This window comes from Enhydra lutris, unplaced genomic scaffold (assembly GCF_002288905.1).
Source record: "Enhydra lutris kenyoni isolate GAN:26980312 unplaced genomic scaffold, ASM228890v2 scaffoldscaffold18, whole genome shotgun sequence".
Classification (NCBI taxonomy): domain Eukaryota; kingdom Metazoa; phylum Chordata; class Mammalia; order Carnivora; family Mustelidae; genus Enhydra; species Enhydra lutris.
This window is the reverse complement of record NW_019154102.1, coordinates 3,555,361-3,578,524: the sequence shown is the minus strand read 5'-3', so window position 1 is coordinate 3,578,524 and position 23,164 is coordinate 3,555,361. Positions and strand designations below refer to the sequence as shown.

Genomic DNA, 23,164 nt, shown 5'->3' with positions numbered 1-23,164 from the left:
CTCAAATTGCAGAATTCTAGACCAGTTCTGAGTGAGTTTCAGGTAATTTGTATCCTCTGAGGTTATCCCAGAGTAGATATGACTTCCAAGGGTCTTGAAACAGAGCTGGAAAGAACAGCTATCAACAACAATAATAACGACGATGATAATGATTCACAAGTACATAGCATTTTTTTTTTCCAAAATGCTTTCAGATTGTGAGTCACTTTAGTTTTACAACAAATTTGTGGTAAATTCAGCTTGTCATGTTTTTGTTTTTGTTTTTTCTAATTTATGTTTGAGAAAATAACGTAAAAAAGTTCAAAAGCTTGTCAAGTTTTCATGTCAGGTTTATACTTCCTTGTCCTTACCTGTTGTATAAATAATGCCTTATTAAGATAATACTTTACATTGTACTAGCTGAAAGTTAAGATTTAGGTCAGGGGTCAGCAAACTGTGGTTCAGGGTTAGGCAAACTATGACCTATAATCATAGAGACCATTGGGCTAAATCTGGCCCAATGCTTTTTTGGGGGGTTTGTTTTGTTTTGTTTTTAGTAAAGTTTTATTGGAACATAGTAATACATTTGTTTATGTGTTGTTTGTGACTGTTTTCACACTACAAAGGCAGACTTGAGTGTTTTCAGCAGAGACCATATGGCCTGGAAATCCTAAAATATTCACTATTTGGCCTTTTTTAGAAAAGTTTGCCCAGTGCACATCCAGACCATGGTCTGAACTAGAGGCTGTATGTAGATGTTAGTGCTATTTATATTGTACTGTGTGATAGTTAGCAGAAAACAGGGAGGTAGTTCCCCCAAAAAGAAACCTACATTTGTACTGTTAGTATAAATGACACTCATTTGTTAATTTACACACACCCCTATGCATTAATTACGGGTGTTAGCACACCGCCATGCTAGCTGAGCCCGCGTCCTTCACGCATAGGGTTATTTAATTATTGCTGCTAGAGGCCTTAATCAAGTCCTTCTTATAGAAAACAAACAAATGATTAGCCTTTACATTGCAGGCATAAACAGGAATTTGACTCATGAATTTCCTAATTATACTGCACCATTTTGAAAATCAGTTGGCATTCAAATTCTTGCTGTTACTCTGTGTACAATTTCCTTTTTCAGGATAGAAGTATAGGATAAAAAAATTGTTGTTAAATATGTTAAGATTAAAGTTAGGTTTAATTTAAATATTTTTTCCCTACTTGCTCATAAGAAATGATTAAATTGAAGTAGGGGAGTAATTGTCAGCTGTATATCAGCTGCGTGCTACGCTACACATTTTATATGACTCTTACTAATTTATTCTTACATTAATGCTATGAGGTAGGTTTTATTATTTTCATTTTAAATATGAGATAGTTAGGACTCAGGATGTGAAATAACATGCCCAGTGCCACATGAGAAAGTAGTTTGTGATGGGGCCTGATTGGGACTCCTAATCGTTGGGTCTGGCTGTCTGTTCCTTCCACATTGACATGGTGCCTCAGCCATGAGTCCAAGGCCCATTCTCCACGATTTCTGAACCAGTGCCTAGAATGGATCAGCTCTTCCCATTTTTTTTTTTTTAATTTCCACGATGTGCTTTTAGTTGTGCATAACAATTGGTGGGTAAATTTCATACTCCAGTTTTATAGCAGTAGATTATCCTGTTTTATCTTTTAGCCATGTGAAAAATCAATTCTGAAATAAGATCTATGAGTTTCTTTTTAATTCTCTTTGAACAAAAACAACCAAGTTCTGCATATTTTGAGTGCCGAAGCCAATTTTGATTTTACCAGAGATACAAGATGGTTCATAATTTCTCCTTTCTCCTTCCTTCCATTATTTGTCAGAAGTTAAATGCCAAAAGGTCTTCCACAATTAAATTTGCTTCTTATGTCATTGTCTTTTAAGGAGTTCTTTCAAAGAATAAGGAAAGGTACCTATAGGAAATTATTTCCTTTTCTGTACTACTTTCTTTTTTTTTTTTTTTAAGATTTTATTTATTTATTTGAGGGAGAATGAGTGAGAGAGAGCATGAGAGAGGAGGAGCTCAGAGGGAGAAGCAGACTCCCCAAGGAGCTGGGAACCCGATGTGGGACTCGATCCTGGAAGTCCGGGATCATGACCTGAGCTGAAGGCAGTTGCTCAACCAACTGAGCCACCCAGGCGCCCCTCTGTACTATTTTCTAACACGTTCTTAGTGTCTTTGCATCATATGTTATTTTCTGAGAGTTATTTTACAATGCATTCTTCTTTACTTTGTGTGGAAGACTGATCTCAGCTAGACAGTGAGCCGCCTTTTATTTTTCCAGAGCTGCTCTGAAGTCCTCACAGAGAGGAATTTTTATTGAGATATTGCTTCTCATTCAGATTTTTATGAAGACAGTGGGGTATTTCCTAAGACATGATTCTCTTACTTACACAGTGAAGGTTACTCTTGGTTAGGGTCATACTCCAGTCCTAGGTTTTATAGAACATTTTCACTCTTAAAGAAGATTCTGTTGGACAGTCCTGGTTTAGAAAGTAGCATAGAAATGTCCTTAGACTGTGTGTTTTGTTGCTAATGACATTTATGTATTAGTAGCTTATCCACTCTAGGGTCTCACGTTCTCATGTGTAAAATGTAATACAAAAACAAAAACAAACCCAAATAAACAAAAACAATTATATGGGCACTCCATCTGTACTTGATGCAGACAAATTTTAAATATTTTACTTGCAGGTTATTATAGATGTGTTTCCAGGTGCTCTTTTCTTGGTAGAGGGCTTAGTTAATTGGTTATTCTTTATCACTTTTTCAAAACTTTCAATACAGGAATCTGTTAGAAAATTAGAATTCTAATTTCTTATTTAAATTTCATGTGAAAAAAATAGCTGATTTGGATTATTTTAGGCAGTTTAAGAAGTATGCAGCTTTGATCTGATTTGTTAACAAGTTTGGTTGTTATTAATACCATTTCTTTTAGAGTTTTACTCAAAGTTGTGACTCTGAGGCCAATTAACCAAGGTTTTATCATGTGTTACAAAAGTGGACCTTTGGTTTGATTTTTTTTTAATCTGTTAAACAAGAGAATATTCATTCCAGTTTTAAAACTCTAAAACTCTAGATTTCTAAGTACCATTGCACTTTGGGATCATTGTTTGTAAAAAGATAAATTCAGTCAGAATTTCAGAGACTATAAATGGGATTAAACTACAAATAGGAAATAATTACATTTCTCAGTGTGTTGTGTTTAAAGATAGGCCTTGGATAGTAATGTCTTCACAGGAAAGTCACTTAAAAATTTAGTTGAGTACTATATGATTCTACACAGTGGATGATTCAGTTATTTTTGCCAAGTTAACTACAGTATGTAAAAGCATTCTAATTAACATACATCCCATTAGAACCAGAAGATGTTTATCACATTTACCAGACTAGTATCCCTGAAGGTAGTATTTAGAAATGACTAAACATAACTTTAAATTGTATACTTCTCCTATACATAATTGATGTAGTTGCTTTGAATTGTTTTAATTGGATGGAGCATTTAGTTTAGTAACTAAACATCAAGTACCATGATGGCCAATTTAAGTGAAGCCTGAGGTAATTGTTTTGACCAAATGCAGAGAATGCCATTTTATATACAACCTTTCTGATTTTATAAAGCTTTCAAGGCAAGTAGAAAACTGAAATTTATTTGAGACCATCTTAAAATGTCACTAGTCTAACCATGCTAAAGATTCACATTCTATCCGGTACAAATATGTGACCTTAACACATGCCATTATGATTAATAAATCCTAAAAATAATCTTAATTAAGAATATTTGAGTGTTTTGGGGCACCTGGGTGGCTCAGTGGGTTAAGGCTCCTGCCTTCGGCTCAGGTCATGATCCCAGGGTCCTGGCATCAAGCCCCGCATCGGGCTCTCTGCTTGGCGGGGAGCCTGCTTCCTCCTCTCTCTGCCTGGTTCTCTGCCTACTTGTGATCTCTCTGTCAAATAAATAAATAAAATCTTTAAAAAAAAAAAAGAATATTTGAGTGTTTTGATAAGTTACTGTAAGTATACATGAAACATTAGATTACATGTAGGAAACAATACTAGTATTTCATAGAAGGTGATTTAAAAAAAAAGTAGTTCTATAATAAGGCATTATTTTAGTGGGATTATCTGCATTTCAATTTTTATTTTGTTTTAACTTAAATCATTTGCTTCCTAGAAATATGCTATCAGCCTTTAGAGTACGTGTGATTAATTTGCTAAATTTCCATAATATAGAGGAAAGAGCATATAATTTGGGGTCAGAAGAGCTGATTTCTACCATTTAGTCCTTCAAGTTTTATTTTTCTCTGTCACGTTTATTGAGTGTTTACACTGTGCCAGACATTGTGCTGAGAACTGTGTATAAAGTGATAAGAAAACAGATATTATGTATGCCCCATTGGATTTTGTTACTTTCTTAACTGACTTTGGCTACATCATTTCGATAATTAATAATATCATACCACTAGTTTTGTGAATTTAAGTGACGTTTGTTCTATTCTGCAGCAAAGAGGAATCAGTTTGGAAATGTCCGATTAATCAATCTTGAACTGCCTCAGAATAATATTTTAATAGAAGCTAATACTAAAACGCTTTGATTAATCTTGCCCAAATAAAAATGTTTCCAGTTGTTAAAGTTCTTTACTTCCAATATGAGAATATAGTAACTAAATTCAGCCTATTGTGGCAAGTAAATCTTGCCTATGAAAAGAAACTTAATCATCTTCATCCCACATTGCTAGTTTCATAGAAGCTAAGCAGGAAATTAAGAATGGAAATTAATTACTCATTAAAACACATTTATTAAACAACTCTTATGTGTACACACCAGGCGAGCAGCTGAACAAAGGAAGACGAAGAAAAAAGGCACTGCTCTTAAGCAACCAACAGTTTGTATAAGGAAGCATTAATTATAATAATGTCATGGCTAACGTCATTAAGTAGACATTATCTATACATGAAATACTTTACAGTCTGTCGTTATTGAATAAGCGGTTTTGCATTATTTTACTGCTATGAGCCACAGCCTCTCTACAGAACAAGTTAGACATTTAGCACATGGGTAAATGAAAAGAAATGTTCTAAAAAATTCTATGTAGATTCCTAAAACTGATTTGTTGTGAAAGAGCCTAAAAAGGATTTTAACTGCAGGCTCTCCGTCCTTTCCATTTCCTTCTTTAGGGAGAATGAGATGAAACATTGAAGTATTGCATATTGTCAGGAAATGCCTAGATTCTCTAAGGATTTCTAGTTTCTTAATGATTCACTGTACTAGTTGACCCTGACAATTCATTCAAGTCATTTTTCCTCTCATTTTGTGAATATTTTATTCATATTTATAAACTTGATTTTTTAAGATGTTATTTATTTATTTTACAGAGAAAGAGAGAGACAGTGAGAGAAGGAATACAAGCAGGGAGAGTGGAAGAGGGAGAAGCAGGTTTCCTGCTGAGCAAGGAGCCTGAGACGGGGCTCAATCCCAGGACCCTGTGATCATGACCTGAGCCAAAGGCAGACGCTTAACGACTAAGCCACCCAGGCATCCCCATGTTTACAAACTTTAAAGTGGTCGATTTCATTACTTATATTGATAGATTTATGTATAATTATAAGTTTATTCTCTCAATCTCCATTCAGAATAGTTCCCAAACTACTATAGGAGAATCATATTAATTTAAAAACAAAAAAAAAAGATGGGAGTTGTCTATTCAGTATTTTAATCCCCCCCCCTTTTTTTTAATTAGAGAGAATTAGAAAATCTGAAGCAGCCTCCATGCACAGTGTGGAGCCCAATGCAGGGCTCTGTCTCACAACCTAGAGATTGTAACTTGAGCCAAAATCAAGAGTGGGAAGCTTAAACAGCTGAGCCACCCAGGAGCCACTATTCAATGCTTTAAAAAAATTGTGGCTTTTCTACTCTTTTCCCATCATATTTTCCCCATAGGTTGAGTATTACTTGCAACACTGTACATTTTGAACATAATTTACTTCAGATGGGTGTAACGTACACATGTCCTAAGCTATTAGGTACTGCCATGAGCTATATTTGCTAGCAGATATTTCCCATTTCACATACTGTACATGTGGTGCAACTAGTTTTTTCCCCTTCAGTTATTGTAATAATATCAGAAATCTATTAAGTTTTTGTGTCCCATGCTTTCAGGTGCCAGTGAGTTTTCTCTAGTAATACAAGATCTGAAGTAGTACTGTCTTTGTTGAGACTGCTGTAACTAAGTATCATCCACTGGGTGGCTTACAAAAACCAGAAATTTATTTCTCACAGTTCTGGAGATTGCAAATCTGAGATCAGTGTGCAAACATAGTCAAGCTCTGGTTGTAGGGTGTAGACTTCTTAGTGTATCTTTATATGGTAGAGAGCCGAGAAGGGAAATAAGCTCTCTCAGGACTCATAAAGGCAGTGATGCCATTCATGGGGGCTCCACTATGACAACCTCATGTAACCCTAATTACCTCCCAAAGGCTCCAACTCCTAATATCATCGTACTGAGAAGTTGGGCATCAGCATAAGAATTTTGGAAGCATACAAATATTTAGTCCATAATAAGTACTAAATCAGGATGCTGCCTCTGGTTTGCAACATATATTTTCTTCTTTGATAATAAGATGAATATATGGTTATGTCACATATCTATTTCAAGCCACCTAATGCCAGGATTGGACTAAGATGTGAGATGACCCCAATAATCTATAGAAATCAGCTGTCTTTCTCAAAACTTAGTTCGCTTACCAGACAACAGCTTTTTGGGAGACTTTGTTGTTCATTAAGGTGTTAAGGCTATAAATATATTTTTGTTTTTATTCTTATATTGCCTCATTCCCCTTACTTTTTAAAAGTAGAGTTTGGATGTCACTAACCAGTAATGAAAAATGACACTTTTTGATAATAAAGTAGGCAATGTTCAACTTTAAAAGCAGGCCTACATTTTTTAAATACTGTGAATAGACTTTATCTAGGTCTACTCTAAATTTGTTTTGTGCATCTTACTCATTTTTGATAAAACAGTTAAGTTTATTTCATCTCCTAGATCTTTCTGTCACTTTTTTTTTCTTTTACTAGTCCACAGTTAATGATTCCATAGTCAAGAGTTATTTTTCTGTTTGTCCTACACACAGTTTTTATTTGCTTACTCAGTGATGCATTTGTTATCATGTAATATCCCTTAACAGGATCTTGGACTTTTAAAGAATTAACTAGAAGTTTGAGCTGCTCTTTTTATTCTCTTCTATTTCTTTCCTGTTGTATTTTATGTTGCAGAAGAGTTGATCCCTTTGTTTGCCCATTTGGTTTATTTTCCCATAGGGTATTATTCAGTAAGAGGCCTATTTTATAGAAAGGGAAATCTTAGACTTATTACAATGTAAGATAACTTATTATACAAGATTGTGGGATGGAGGGTACTTTTTTTACTAATCTAAAAATTGCTGTTGCTATTAAACTATAGTATAGTTTACATATAAAGTCTGTGACAGATAGGGGCGCCTTGGTGGCTCAGTCGTTAAGTGTCTGCCTTCAGCTCAGGTCATGATCCCGGGGTCTTGGGATCGAGCCCCACATCAGGCTCCCTGCTCAGTGGAAGCCTTCTTCTCCCTCTCCCACTCCTCTGCTGTGTTCCCTCTCTTGCTGTATCTCTCTCTGTCAAATAAGTAAAAATCTTAAAAAAAAAGTCTATGACAGATAATATTCAATGACCTACTGGAGAATACTGAGAGAAGTGGGGAGAAATCAACAGAAAAGTTATTTGATTGCTTAATTTCACTTACAAATCAAAACATTTTTAGCATTTTCTCATTATCTGGGAGGCTTAAGAAAAAAGACTTATGGTGAAAAGAGTGATAATTGTCTAGAGCTTATATTATTCAAAGACATTTTAGAATGAGAGCAAAAACTTTATTGGAGTTATTTCCCAACTTTTATTTTTATTTTAAAGTTAGAATGGAAATATACAATATACAGTTCTTCTCTGTGTACAAATTCAGTGACGATATCTAATATCAATTTAGGTGTCTCTTTAAAAATATTATTATGTATTTAAACTATTTCTTTTTGTAAACAGAAATAGCATTTACATATATATTATGTAACAACTTCATATTGAAAGATATTACCAGAGAAGTGATAACTTACTTAAAACCTTTATCAATACTGCCCAAAAGGACTTCCTGCAATGATAGAAATGTTCATAATCTTTGATGTCCAGTATGGTAGCCAGTGACCACATATGACTGCAAGAATGTGGAATTTGGCTATTGTAACTTAGAAACTAAATTTTTGATTTTATTTGATTGTAATTAATTTTAATTCACATGTAAGTAGGCATACAAGTCTGATGGCTAACATACTGGACAGTGGAGTTAGAAAATGTTTTTTTTCCTCTAACATGGACAAACATGTAAAATTAAATATAAGAGAGGTAAAGATAGATAAATTTATAATTTATTTAATGCTTATTATCAATAGATAAATGTATTTCCAGTGGAGTAAAATAGTAGTTGTGTTATTACTGATGATACTACAAAGTATTTATTGTAAATAGTTTCTTATTCTACCCACATTAACTTTTTTCTTTCTTTTTAAAAAGACATTTATTTATTTGAGAGAGAGAGAGAGAGCATAAGCAGTTGGAGGGGCACAGGGAAAGGGAGGAGCACGCTCCCTGCTAAGCAGGGAGCCTGATGTGGGGCTCCATCCCAGGACTCTGAAATCATGGCTGAAGCTGAAGGCAGACGCTTAACCGACTGAGCTACCCAGGCAATCCTACCCACGTTAACTGTTGTAGGAAAATATTTCTTTTGAGAAAAATATGAAAATTTGAATTTGTTTATGAAGGAACAGACTAAATGAGTATATGTACATTGTCAGAGAGAAGACACAGCTTTGTATGACCTTTAGAGTAGAGCTTATGAAGTGGTTGCAATATCGTGGTATTGCCACACATTTTAAAGCAATGTGTAATGATTTATAACCTGATGAGATTATTTTGAAAATTAAATCTTCAGTTTGGAAGTTGTTTGGGTCAAAAGAATTCCGACTTTCCAATAATCAGAAAGCACTTTATACTACTGTCAAGAAATAGTTATATCACATTCATATAGTTTCATTTTAAAAGATAAAATGAACTGAGGGTACCTGGGTGGCTCAGTGGTTTAAGCCTCTGCCTTCGGCTCAGATCATGATCTCAGGGTCCTGGGATGGAGCCCCGTGTCGGGCTCTCTGCTCAGCGGGGAGCCTGCTTCCCTTCCTTTCTCTGCCTGCCTCTGTGCCTACTTGTGATCTCTGTCTGTAAAATAAATAAATAAAATATTAAAAAAAAAGTGTAGAAAACCAAGCTTATATTTCAAAATAAAATAAAATAAACTGAACTGTTTTGTATGATGGAATTAACATTTCAGTATGTTTTACAAGAGTCCAAAAAAGAAATCTCTTCATATTTCAACATGTTTTCTTAAGCAGCGAATGGACATTTTAATTTTAGGGAAGAGTAAGATGGGGAATTACAAGGCTACCTGAAAGGCTTCTATTTGTGGTGATTTGATTTTACAGGTCAGTAAATCAGCAGATAAAGGGTGGATTGTTCAAGCTCATGGCTCCCTCTGCAGCATGGGCTTGCATTCAGAGGCCTGAGTACTAGATATTAAGACAAATAACTACACATACAAAATCTTTAAAAATATAGAATTGGTTGTGCCTATCAATGAACTATTTTCTTCTTAGCCTTTAATATAAAGTTATTTTATTTGATTTTATTTTCTAAAGAAAATAGGAGTTGTGACAATCCATTTAGTTTTTCTTCCTACTTGTCTATTGATTCAAATTTTAAATTAGAACTTGCTCCTCAGTCCCCAGGAGGTTTACCATACAGCATATATGTAAAAGGAATAAAAGTAGTATCTTATCAGATTTGCATTTTATAACTAAAATGAGAGGGCAAATATACTCTATCAGGCAAAATGCACCTAACCTCCCAAAATATTTGATTGGGAATGTGTCTTTTTATTTTATGTATTTAAAAAAAAATGATTCAAAATTTTGTGTGCTCTGAATGAAATGATCACTTTCCTTTACACTTTAAAGACAGCAAGAAATTTATGGATAATTTTTCTCTTATATCTCATAGTTAGAATGCCCATAGGTAAATACATTTACTAACCTGGTGTGCTTTTTGCTTTGAAAGTAGGACGAAGATTCTCTAAATGTGCCTTTAAAAAAAAAAAAACTGTTTTGTTTTATTTTTGTTTTTTTCCTTTGGGAAATAATTTTAAAAGCACAGGGGAGAAGAGTCCTAGGACATTTTTGTTTTCTTCAATAAAGGAAAGTAAACAATATTACATTTTCTTGACCTTACAGAATCAACACACAAATGCAATTAAGAAGGAAATATTTTCCATAAAATGTTTCTGTTTTCTTACAAAAGGGTCAAAGAAATCATAAACACAGTCTTCTTACTCCTTTATTATATTACTTTTAAAAAATTCATGGTAATTAATATATTTTGGTAATAGTTCCAGAAACACAACACAGGTTTAGTAGACATGCCAGCATCACCCTATATTACTCAAATTCCTTATGTTCATTTTCTTTTCAAAAGTTTTTGAAATCTACACAAACAGACAAAGAGACTTCAAACAAACTCTTAGCACTTTCTAGTTTTTACTTGGGTGTCTTGGACAAGTCACTAACCGTAACAAGTTAACTGATGAGATAATGTAAAGATTATATAAGACAGTATTTATGCAAGTACATTTAAAGTGGTAAGATGACCTAAGTATTAGTATATTATTTCTTATTTCTCTTCAACATTTGGAAAAAGTTTCTTGAGATCTTCATAACGTTTTATGAAATATTTTATAAAAATTACATTCACTCTGTTTTCTGCTTCCTTTTTTTTTTTTTTTTTTAAATCATTGCTGTTGATGGGTGGTTGGATGGATGGATGGATGGATGGAAGTGTAGTTGACACATAATGCTACATCAGTTTCAGGTTTACAGCATAGTGACTCAACAACTCCATATGTTATGCTGTGCTTACTCTTGCCAGAAGGGTAACTACTGTGGATTGATTCTCAGGAATTCAGTAGTGCTTTAGTTTAACTTCATATTACTACATGGTATTTAGGAGGCAGAGAAGAACATCAACTTAGAAATATTAGATTCAACCATATTAAACTATTGCTGTTTTACCAGTTTTGATCTGAAAACAGTAACTTCATGTTTCAATATCAGGTGCTTTTGGACTAAATGATTTCAGGCTTTGGAGAAGCAGAATTCTTTGTAGCAATCATTCTCAGGTTGGAATGTGCTAGAGTTGAAAAAATAGCTAGATATTTGGTTCATTATAGTAATATTTTAGTCAACCCCAGGAAACTCCTAGAAAATTTTGCATACTATCTCATTTATTTAGAAAAACAAACAAAAACAGTCCATTTCCTTTAAAATGATTTTCAATGACTTCTATAAAAATTTTAAATTAACCATGAATTATAACATATATAAATATCTTGGGGTTTTTAAAATTTAAGTATAATTAATGTACAGTGTCTTAAATACTAAAGAAAATGATAACGAAAAGCCCTGGAGAACTGATAGATCCTTTAATAGCCAAGCATTTTTTTCTTCTAGACTATTTGTTACATATGCAAAGGCCCATTGAATTAAAGACCATATGAAATATTATCTTGAAGTAAAATTCCATTTTCCTTAAATATGGAAATATATAATTGACAAGTCAGTTTTATATGAACCTTTTTCTATTCAGTGTATACAAATATAATTTATTTAACTCTAAATTTAGATTTTTTTTTTTTAACATTATGGTTGACTTAGTCCTATTTTCATGCAATGGCCCCCATACTTAAAATATGTTTGCCTTTTCTCAGAGAAATTAAGTAGATTTGTGTTGGACTGCTCTGAGAAATTAAGTATAGATTGATAAAATCAAAAGTATTTGGAAGTTTACTTGAAAATTCTCTACAATAAAATAATTCGTGAAAAAATTTGTATAAATCTAGCCTGTGTTAGTTCTGTCAAATAAAGGGTCTTCAAATGAAGGTGGTCTTCAGTAGAAGTTCACCTACTCTCCATTTTACTGTCAGAGAACATAGGACAGTCTGTAGAGTATTCTTTTCTGGTACCGTACACCTAGGGGATATCACCCATTCATTTGTTCATAAGAAAAGTCATATCTGAGAAATGGTGGTAAGTTGGATGGTTAGATAGGGGTGTATTTAAATTTATTCTCCCAGCTTTAAAGCAAGAACTTTCCTGCTCTGCTTTCTCAAATACGACTCAGACTTTTAGAAAGGAAGCACTCCTTACCTCAACCAGGTTTCTTTGAAGTTGTATAGCAGTGATTGAGTTTGGGTGGGAAAATGCATGCTAACATTCTGCTCAGTTTTATCTTTCAATTTCATATTAGGAAATGTTTATTTCTAAGTAAGCAATAAAACAACCAAAATGCGTGACATGAGCAGAAACAGGGTAGACTGTTATTATCACAGTTTTTATGGTCACTCATATAATGTTCCTTCTGTAAGTCCAGTTACTGAAATTAATGTAACAATGTTAACTCAAAGTTAACATTTGTAGGGAAGAATTGAAGCTGTAAAAGTGAAACAAAATCTTTGTCATAGTCCCCCATGAAAATAAAGTTTGAAATTTTGTTTAGTATAGTTTGTGTGAGCCATTCTGTATATATTTTAATATGTTGACTAATAGCTGTTAAATTTCATCAGGTGCATTGAACAGCTTGTGTACCAGAAGAATCTTCCATACAATTATCCTTCCTCTCTCTCATCCATTTTTCCCTCCTTCCTGTTCTCCTGCCCTCCCCTTTTAACAAGATGGAGCGTTTTTGAATTGAATGCCATGAACTTTGTAACAAAATTGCCACCTATGTGATGCAGAAACAAAGGCAGTCTGCAGCTTGGGAAAGTACAATTATAAAAGTTCTTAGAATAAATAAGTTGAAACGCATATCACATTTTCTAACAGAAACAACACTTTCAGGCAAGATAAACTTCTCAGACCACTTCACAAAAGACTCATTAATTCCATAATATACTTGAATCATAGTTTGTTTGTTTTTTTGTTTTGTTTTTGTTTTTTTACCAAAAATATAGTTGGATGTTGCCCAATGATGTTGCTCAAAATGTTTTTTTATTCCAAGTGTGATGCCAGGAATGTACCTGCTGCTCCAAGTTGGTTTAGAGATACCCCTTCTTTTACTCCTGAATAGTGAAGAGAGACAAAAACAGTATTAGCTATTCTAGTTGGCTCCCCTCATGCCTTAAGACTGGATTCCAGCAGACTCTATGGGAATGTCATTTAGGTAGATTTAAAACAAGTGGCTGAAGGTACCTGTTAAAAATTTTTTTTTGAGCTAGCCATCCCTGTCCAGGCTGTTTCTTTCCTTCCATAAGCCTTCGTAATAGACCATTTTGCTTCATTTGTTGTTTGAATTTTTTCTTGGTTCTGGCCAGCATTTCTCTTCCTCTAGCTGACTGTCGCACAGATCCACAGTTTCAGTGCTTTCCTTCATTTTCCAGTCCTTGAAGTATTCCTGGATGATTGAGGCTTTCTAAAGGCTTTCACTGTTAACACCAAAAGAAAAATAAAATAAAGCAAAACTCCATCTGGTGCCACTGTGGGAACCAGACACTGCTAGAATGGCATTTAATCCCCCAAATGAGGGATAAAGTCTTGAAAATAATGTGAGAGGCTGGAAAGGCAAGGATAGAAGCTAGCAAGCTCAATGTATATAAGAAGGAAATAAAATCTTACTCTGTATTCCTCCTTCTGCTGGCCTGTACCAATGCCAATTTCATTGCTATGTACCCCACTTTGAATGGCATAGATCTGGGTGGGAAGTCACCTGCAGGAGAGGCACTTTTGATGAAGGAGAGAGGGAACCAAAGAAAAATAAAGGGAGCTGGTCACAGGCAACTAGCAGAGAAGGAAGGAAGCCAAAAGAGAGAAGGAATGGCCAAGTGGTGACAGATCCCTTTCAGCCAATTTTTGAAGGTAAAATGCAGCATGTAAGTTGCCTCTTGCTTGTAGATTTAGAAGAAGCCTTTCATATTGCTAAACTTAAATGTTGATTATGCAAAAAGGAGTTACCTGTGGTATTTTATATCACCCTTTAATTTATCCACTGGTCATGATTAAATTCCTGATTTGCTTTATATTGAAGCAAGTACATTTATTTCCTTACTCATTTTTCTTTTCTTGGAAGTATGTAATTAAAATTATGTGCAAAGAACACTCATGATAAATTAAACTCACTGTCCTTGCATTCTTTTAAGCTGGGGGCCCAAGGAAAATTTTTTGTGGAGATGCTCTTTGGAAATAATTCAAGAATGTGCTTTTTAACAGTGTGCAGCTTCCCTTCATGTCAACAGCACACAAATTATTCATAACATGACTGATATTCTGGTGCCTGTTCTCATTTTTGTGAGGGAAACGTGTCTTATCTGAAAGAAAAAGAAAATTTAAGGTATCTTTTTCATGCTTTTATTCCTTATTTTTACAATGAAAAGAAAATGAGTATGATCTTTACAGGTGGCATAATCATCATAGTAAAGTTGATTACTAAGACTCCCTTCATGTACACAGCAGGATTAGTCAGCAGAATAAAGAATCCAGGGTTTTCTGCCAACTGAGAGTTTTTTCCTAGCTTGGCAATGTCCACAGGTAAGGCTGGATGGGCTGCTTTCTACCTTTCACTAAAGCAAAATACAATGCTTTATCTTTACACTCTGGCATGCCAAATTTTCCCCCCTCTGTTGTTGTTAAAATTCAAAATACTATTTGATTGCAAAAGATCTATGAAGAGAAAGCTAAAGTGGATGTTATGAGGAAAACCATTCTTTTTAAACTCAATATTCTTTTACTTCAAAAACCAACTAGAAAGGAAAGAGAAAAGAAAAACTCCTGGAGAATGATTGTAAATGATAGAGCTACCACCATTTATAATTATGTCCAAATCATGAAACAATGTAGGGATCTTTAGGTTAACCAAATTAAAATAAATAATTTTTCAAATTTATTTATTTTTTAGAGAGAGAGAGCATGTGATTGAGCAAGTAGGGGGAGAGGCAGAGGGAGAGAAAGAATCTCCAGCACACTCCTTGCTATTTATAATTATGTGCAAATTATGCAGTAATGTAGGGATCATTTTTAGGTTAACCAGATTTGTAATTTTTTTTTCTAATTTATTTATTTATTTATTTCTTAGAGAGAGCATTCAAGTGAGTGAGTGGGGGAAGGGGTAGAGGGAGAGAGAGAATCTCCAGAATCTCCAGCAGACTCCCTGTTAAATGCAAATTTTAAGTTAACTAAAACAAATAGATACCGATGAGGTAGAATAGAATGATACAAATACATACCAAAGAGGTAGAATAGAATGATACAAATACAGGGAATTTTTTTTTTTTTTAAGTTTAAGATTGAGTCTGAAAATATATGGAAAGTCAATAAAGTCTGTTCCAAGCCAGAATTTTTTTTCTTCAATTTTTTAAGTATGAGTTAATATATTACCCTTCCTTTTATTCTAGTACTTTATTTATTTATTTATTTTTAATTTTTAAATTTGTTTTTTACGTATGTTCCATGCCCTACATGGGCCTTGAATTCATAAACCTGAGATTAAGAGTCTCATACTCTACTGACTGAGCCAGTCAGGTGCTTCCGATTATTAATTTTTTTTAATCTAAGTCTTCTGTGACAGCCCATTTTTCTGAACTTGGTCAAATCAGGATTTGTTTACACATTGGGCATGTCTTGGATTTGCATACAAGGGGTCCCCTTGGTTAGCTGGTTCTCTTTGTGAATAAAAACTCAGAAATATGCTGGGTGGCAGTGCAAGATCAGTGCACCTCCTGTGGCCCTGTGTCTTAGTTAACCGTGAAAGAAGAAAACTCTCAGGGGATCAGAATCAATGACCTTGATTTTATTATAGCACAACTTCCTTTCCTTATCTTACTTATTAGCACATTTATACAAGTTGGTGTGGAGCCTGGGCCTGTTTCACTTTGTTTTTCATTTTTGTTTACTGTTAGATTTTCATGCAAAACTTGACCAAGAAATCATTTTCCTGAGACTGTGCTCCTCACAATCATGTTTGCCAGTTTTTGTTTACAGAAATTAAGTAGAGCCGTAGTAAATGATAGACCATTTTGATAGTTGTCTCTCCTCTTAAACTCCCTGATTTTGTTGTTCTATATATGAAACAATTTTATTTTTTTAAGCAAGCATCTTAAATGAAGAGTAGAATTTCAAAGGGTGGTTAACATAAAACAAAAGTGTGTCTTAAACATTAAAATAATCTGTACCTTTGGGTAACTTTCAATATAGTGAAATAAATCTTTATTATTTGTGTCCCTGTCATTTTAGAGTTGCCATTGAAAAATAGCAAATTCATTCCTAATTCCTTATTTAGCAGATTAGAAACCAAATCAATCAGGAAATGAATATCACATATCAAATATTTGTCTTTTTTGGTTATATCTTTTAAAATAAACTCTGGCAAACTAAGTATTTTGTATAGATGTTATTGTCCACATTTATCTACTAGCTATTTTTTATTATGTGTTAGGACCTGATCAGTAAATGTGCCTATGGTGATATTTCAGTTTCCAGCTAATACATTTTAAACAAAATTGATGATTTTTAATTCATTAGTAACTTTAACAATTAAAAAAAGTTCTATTGAACCTTATGAAATGGCACATTTATAAGTGGTTTTTCTCAATATTTCTACACTTGCTATTGTTTTGTTCTTTATAAATGATTTTGATCAAATAACCGCTTTTAAAATTACAGCTGATTAAATAAAAGAATGAGACTAAAAATGTCAACACGTCTATATTTTATTACTGAAAACATTTGATAAGTATTGAAACCTTGCTGTTGCCCTAGTCCTAGAAATAGCGCTCACTCTCTTCCATTTCTTACATGGATGCCAAGCCTTGTATATCAATAGTACTTGAATTGTTTAGTAGTTACTAAAAATAGTTTAAATCCCATACACTTCCATTGTTTATGTGTAGGAAGTACATGCAAAATCTGCTTGTATTGTGTGTATGTTTGTATATATACGTATATATGTGCACATATGGAAATACATGCAAATATATGAAATGCAAATATAATGTAGATTATATGGAAACATAAAGGGAAATTTACCAAATATTGTCCTTATATTAATTATATTCTTATTCCGACCCTAAATGGAAGGACAAAATCAATGAACCAGATAAATTTTGCCTAATGGACAGATCCCAAATGGATTTCCCTTGCAATGATTACTTTTCCTAGTCAACAGTTTTAAAACTTAACCTTTTAACAAATTATAATAAACTATCATTTGCAATGAAATATGAACACACTAATATAAGCCATATTGCAAATTTTAGTTACATAGGTTTATGTTGTGTTTAAGGAAAGAAATTGAAGTATTAGAAATACTTAAAGGCCATGATCGTAAATGGATTATATATTTTGGACAAGTGGAATATCTTTAAGTGAAATTTCATGGCTCTTGGCAATGGACCTTATTTTATCCATGTCCAAATCAGAGTTAGGAATAGATTTTTTTGGAATTGTAAATAGATAAATAAATAAAGCTTTAAAAATAATTGCCTAGGAAAACCACATCAGCAACATTAAGAATAATGTTTATTTTACACAGGACAGTAAAAGACTTAATAAATTTCCTTGCTCAGGACATGACAGTATTATCAAAATTTTGTCTCACATTCTTTAAATGCTGCCACTAGGTGGGAACCTGCTTCCCGTGGTTTTGTTTTCCCCTTTGAAAGGTAGTGACGGAGCACTTGCATGATGTGTTTGGTGCCTTGCATGAGGAAGACATGCAAAGGCAAAGGTCCAGTCTGCATGCTGCTTAATGAATGTTTTTCCTTTTCTCTCCCTCCTTGTCATGTGCTTTCAGAAGACAACAATGTGGAAGGTGGGTGCTTTCAACTTTATTTTCCAACTCTCATTTGCCTTTTATTTCTTAGTATTAATAGAGTACATCTCGAATTTAGACGGTAAGTTGAACTTCTGAGCATTTGTTGATTTCTGGATTGTGTATCACTTTTCATAGAGAACACGCACTTGCAGCCCCATCAGACTCTAAGTATATGAAACTCTTTCAGCCCTCACTCCAACACTTGATGGATTCAAGTATCCCATATAAAACTTAGAATACTTATTGCAGTGTTCTGTATGGAAAAAAATGATACAATCCTGCTTCTTTTATTTTAAATGAGAAAGTATTTCTTTACAGTTTCAGAACACAGTGCATGATATTTTTTCCATTTTTTTTAATCAAAATGATCTATTTTCTTTTGGAAATGTTTAGCATTACATCACCTCAATCTCATTAGTTTAATTTCAAATGATTTGACTTATATAAAGAACACAGAATAAAGCATTGACTATAAGAGGCAAAAATTTAGATTAAAAAATTAGCCACTGGCCATTGGAAATGAAAGTAAACAGCACTCCAGAATGATTACTGGTAAGTATATTTGTCTATTCTGTGTCTGTTAAATAAAACAATATTTATTGAAGTTTTTCTAAAATTATCTCTTTGAGAAAGTTACACATTTTTTTCCTGTAGAATCCACAAACTAAAACATATTTCAACTTTCTCATCTTTAAAGAGCTTAAATGTATAAGTCAGTGTGCTTCCAAACAAACCTATCTCTAGATAGACCAAAGAACTCTTAGAGGGAAGCTGATGTTCTCTCAACTTGTATAATCACAGCATACTTGCATAAACATTTAACTAATGTCTATATTTCAGAAGTGTTTTTTTTTTTTAAAGATTTTATTTATTTATTTGACAGAGATCACAAGTAGGCAGAGAGGCAGGCAGAGAGAGAGGTGAAGGCAGGCTCCCTGTGGAGCAGAGAGCTCGATGTGGAGCTCGATCCCAGGACCCTGGGATCATGACCTGAGCTGAAGGCAGAGGCTTAAACCACTGAGCCACCCAGGCGCCCCATTTCAGAAGTGTTTTACATATTTTATTTTGTTGCAATATTTTGAAATAGAGACATTCTGTAAAAATAATGAATATTTCTACAGACTGGCAGATGTCTTAGAAAAAGACTTCCCATCTGAGGTTACAGATAGCTAGCTATTAAAGTTACTAAGATTTGTGTCTCAGAGAACAATTCATGGTAACACAAAGTTGGCCAATAACAGGCTTCAGCCTACTATTTGTGATACTTTCACAAATACCAAGCTGAACATTAGTTGCTTAGTTGCCAAACATTTCTATTCCATTATTTAAGTAAAATAGATGAAGATTTCAAAAGTAATCATCAATGCCTATTTTTTCAAGTGTTGGTTGGCTCTGTCTATGGCTTCTGTTTTTCTAGACTATAATTTTAATAGCATGTGAATATGCACTTGATAAAGATGATGTTACCCTGCAGGTCTGACATCTTTCAAAATCAGTATCATTTATATTATGCATGTTAACTAAGGTTGAATTTTTTTTAATAAGTATCTTTTCAACTTCTTTTGCATTTCCTTAATCATTCTGTAAAATGTTCCATGTTTTTATTCTTTCTCTTTAAATCCAGTTGCATTCCAGGAGCTTTAAAATCAGCCTAATAAGCCCAAGTGCTTCTTTCCTCACACATGCATCCCTTGAAAAATTTTAACAAGATTTTCAGAAGATAGGCCCATAAACTATTGTAATAAATTTTATTCAATCATAATTGCAACATTCCTATTTATAACTTGATTTGACAATATAGTGGAGCTCCCTTAGAGGTAAGAAAGTCTAGCATGAAGAATGTGAATGCTTTTGAGATTTATTAACTTCCATCCTTTCTGAGGTGGTATTCAAAACTACGATTAGAAGTGTCTTGTATATTTTCTTGAAGTTAGATCTTATATAGAGATCATGCCATGATTTATCTATAAAAAATTATAAACCATGTTTAGGAAATATGTATAATAGTTTTAAAACAGAAATTAAATGAAAAATTATATAATCTATACAGAATCACTAACAGATCACAAATGTCTTAATCTGCTTGTGTGATTTTTTTTGTTATAATCACTTTGAAAATACAAAAAGAGGCGATATTATAGAACCATTGCACTTCTGTGTTCAGTAGTCTTCATATTTTGATTTTATGTTGATTTGTAATTGTATCTACCCCACAGGGATGTTTAAATACTCCTAAAATTTTAAGGAAATAATGCAGATTATTTCAACATTGATATAAGTGGTGTATAATATCATGTCGCTCAATAAAGCTCAAATATATTTGAAATAACATTAGGAAATGAAATATAAATTGTTTAAATTGCTGTATGTATTACTATGTTGCTCTAACATTTTCCCATATTCTTGAAATAGAAATGAATTTGAGGAGTAGCTTTGCTTCTGAATGTGGAATAAAGGACTAGGAGTTAATACCTCTCAGTAAAAAGAATCTTCTTGGATAGTGAGTTTTTTGAAAGAACATTAGCAGTATTCTTTAGAAAAGGAGTGATCTTCAAACTGAAGTAAATTGTCAAGCAACAGATAATAAGTAATTTAAATAAAGGGAATTGAGTATTGTAGAAAACTTCCTTGATGAAATTATGATTTATATAAAAATATAAAACATGATTAAATATATATGTCCGCATTAACTCATAGTTCAGTGTTTGGGTAATGTTTAAGTAAAAGACTAAATAGTTTTGTTCCCCATGGAAAATTACTTGAGCCTATTTAAAGCTGATCCATTGTTCCTAAAAACATTATTCTGTAGCAAATTCCAACTTTACAGCTGCATGTTTAATAGTCCTTTTTTGTATTTGAACAAGCTTAGTAAGTTGCTACATGTGTCAGACAAGGAGACATTTCTGCATTATCATTTCAGTGTGACTAAGGATTTTTTTTAATTTAATTATAAGACTTCTCATTTTTTTGATGAGGGGAAAAAGATCAGACCCAGCCCATGTTTCAGATATTCCTTTGGGTTTTTAAAAATATAATTTCATCACCAAAGAATAAGAAGCCCTGTGGTGGCAGTGTTCCAAACTGTCTCATCAAAGGGCACAACGGGCAGATGCAATATTTAAGGGATTGGTTGGATTTTAAGTCATGCTTTTATGCTCTTGATTGTTCCAACTGACACATTGAAGAAATACACAGGGCAGCATATGCCAGTGTTTAAATTGCAGTACTGTAGCTCTTTGCCCCAAAGCATTCCAACCAGGTGTTGAAAGAATACTTTTTTGATTTGCCTCTGTGATACAGACATGTCTCATAGGAAACAAGGTGTCTGTCACTGAACATTTTTGTCACCGTGACAACCCTGCCGTCCCATGCTCCCTTGTTTATTGCTGACTGTGCTCTTGTTTCCCTTCAAGGTCTGGCGCACCTGATGATGGGCGACCAAGGTATGGGCTCTGTTCCTTTTCCACTCTGCTTTCAGTGTTTTCTTGTTCTGTAGCTGCTTTAAACCATCACTGCAAAGGATGGGCAAATGCTTGCAAATTATCTGGCTGCAAATTAAATACATAAGTTTTGTTCACATTTTTTCATGTTTTTCTCCCCTTTATTTGTTGGTTTGATTTTGGTTTGCTCCTTTGTCTTTTATTTTTCTTCATTCTTCGTACTACAGTATCTGCAGATAAATGAGTTATAAGAATTTATGATTGAAAGTTTCCATATATTTATAAGCATATGCAGATAAGGGTAGCTCTAATAAAAAAAAAAAAACAAGAACCATCAGAAGTTAATATCTGATATTCAGTTTAACCTACTGTACCAAAAAGAGTCCATTTTTCACCCATGCATGGCAGTTTGGGAACATGCAGACATCTTTGGCTTCTGGCTTCTAAAATGCTGAGTATAGTGTTTCACAGAATCAATACTTCTTCTACATACAGTATAGTCATATCTTCTTTCTGTGTCATCTTTTAAAGTGAGCATGGGTGTTTCAGTTTTTTTGCATGTTGCCTTAAAAAAAAAGGCAGATTTCTCAACATGTGCTGCTTATATCTGTGTGTTTTCAAACCCTTATTTAAACTTTCTTGTCTTGTTTAATTTTCGAAGAGTAGTGCATTTACATATATTCATAATTCTTATTGTTGTTTCTCTTTTTATTCTCTTTGTATGGAAACCCTTTCTTCATGGAACCATTTCATCAAATCCATAGGTAAAAGTAAAGGTATTACATTATTTTATTTCTTCTTAATATCATGAATTACAGTGTGTATACATTATGAAAATGTATTTAGACCTTTTTGCATTAGTAATGGGCACTGAGAGGTAGGTATGAGTGTTAATGAATATTTTATTAATTTAAGGTAAGAGAAATCCATCAAAATGTTCCACTCTTTTTTTTTTTTCTTGCTCTTTAGAGTGATTTTTTTCATGTTGGCTGCTTATATAATTAGTATATGTAGAAATTAGCTACAGGTTTCAGTATCATTTTTTGCAGTATCATTTAATGGTAGTTAAATGATGAGTGTAGTCACCATAAATACATCCTCCTCAAACATTTAACTCGGGAGCACACCTGCCCCAGCCATTTTGCATTGGAATGTAAGTGCACGCATGTGCAGTATTGAAACGGTGCTGTGGTGCGCTCATCACTGTGTCACCTGCTAGACGTCATGTATATGCATTAATTCCACAATAACTTGAAAAGGCAGTACCGTCAAAGAGGCAAACAAGACGAGCCTGCTCTTTCTTTTGCACATACTAACTTTGTTTTAAGAACGTTATCAACCAGGTGTACATTTCTGCATCACTTGGTAAGTCAGGCATGTGTACTCCTTAGCAACATTGATGCCAGATTTAAAAGCATGCTTACTTTGCCATTTAGAGCCATCCACATTGTGTTTAGTGTTTCCATCAGCAAGAAATAGTTGATACGTAGCTCTGGTAAATATGTATCATGGCCTTCAAATGAACCATTTTTAACTACGTATTACTGAATGTGCCCTTCGTCTCTAGTCTTTGTTTTTTGTTTGTTTTGTTTTTGTTTTTAATGGGTTTTGTTTTTATTTTAAATGCAAGAATGCGTGTTGTCCTTAAATTCTCTGAGTTTTCTTGTGCTCTGAATCTTAATCTGAATTGGGACAAAAGCTCATAGTTCTTCACCTGTACGTTTGTGTCATCTAG

At 33.6% G+C, this 23,164-nt stretch overlaps 1 protein-coding gene across 1 annotated transcript in view; it reads left to right on the top strand.

The window, feature by feature from the left end:
- Positions 1-23,164, top strand: part of LOC111148008 (neurexin 1) — a 1,160,981-nt gene that overhangs the window by 81,870 nt on the left and 1,055,947 nt on the right. Inside the window, 3 exon segments of the mRNA XM_022504343.1 lie at positions 17,969-17,986; positions 21,403-21,432; positions 22,194-22,205. Coding sequence (XP_022360051.1) covers positions 17,969-17,986; positions 21,403-21,432; positions 22,194-22,205 — 60 coding nt within the window.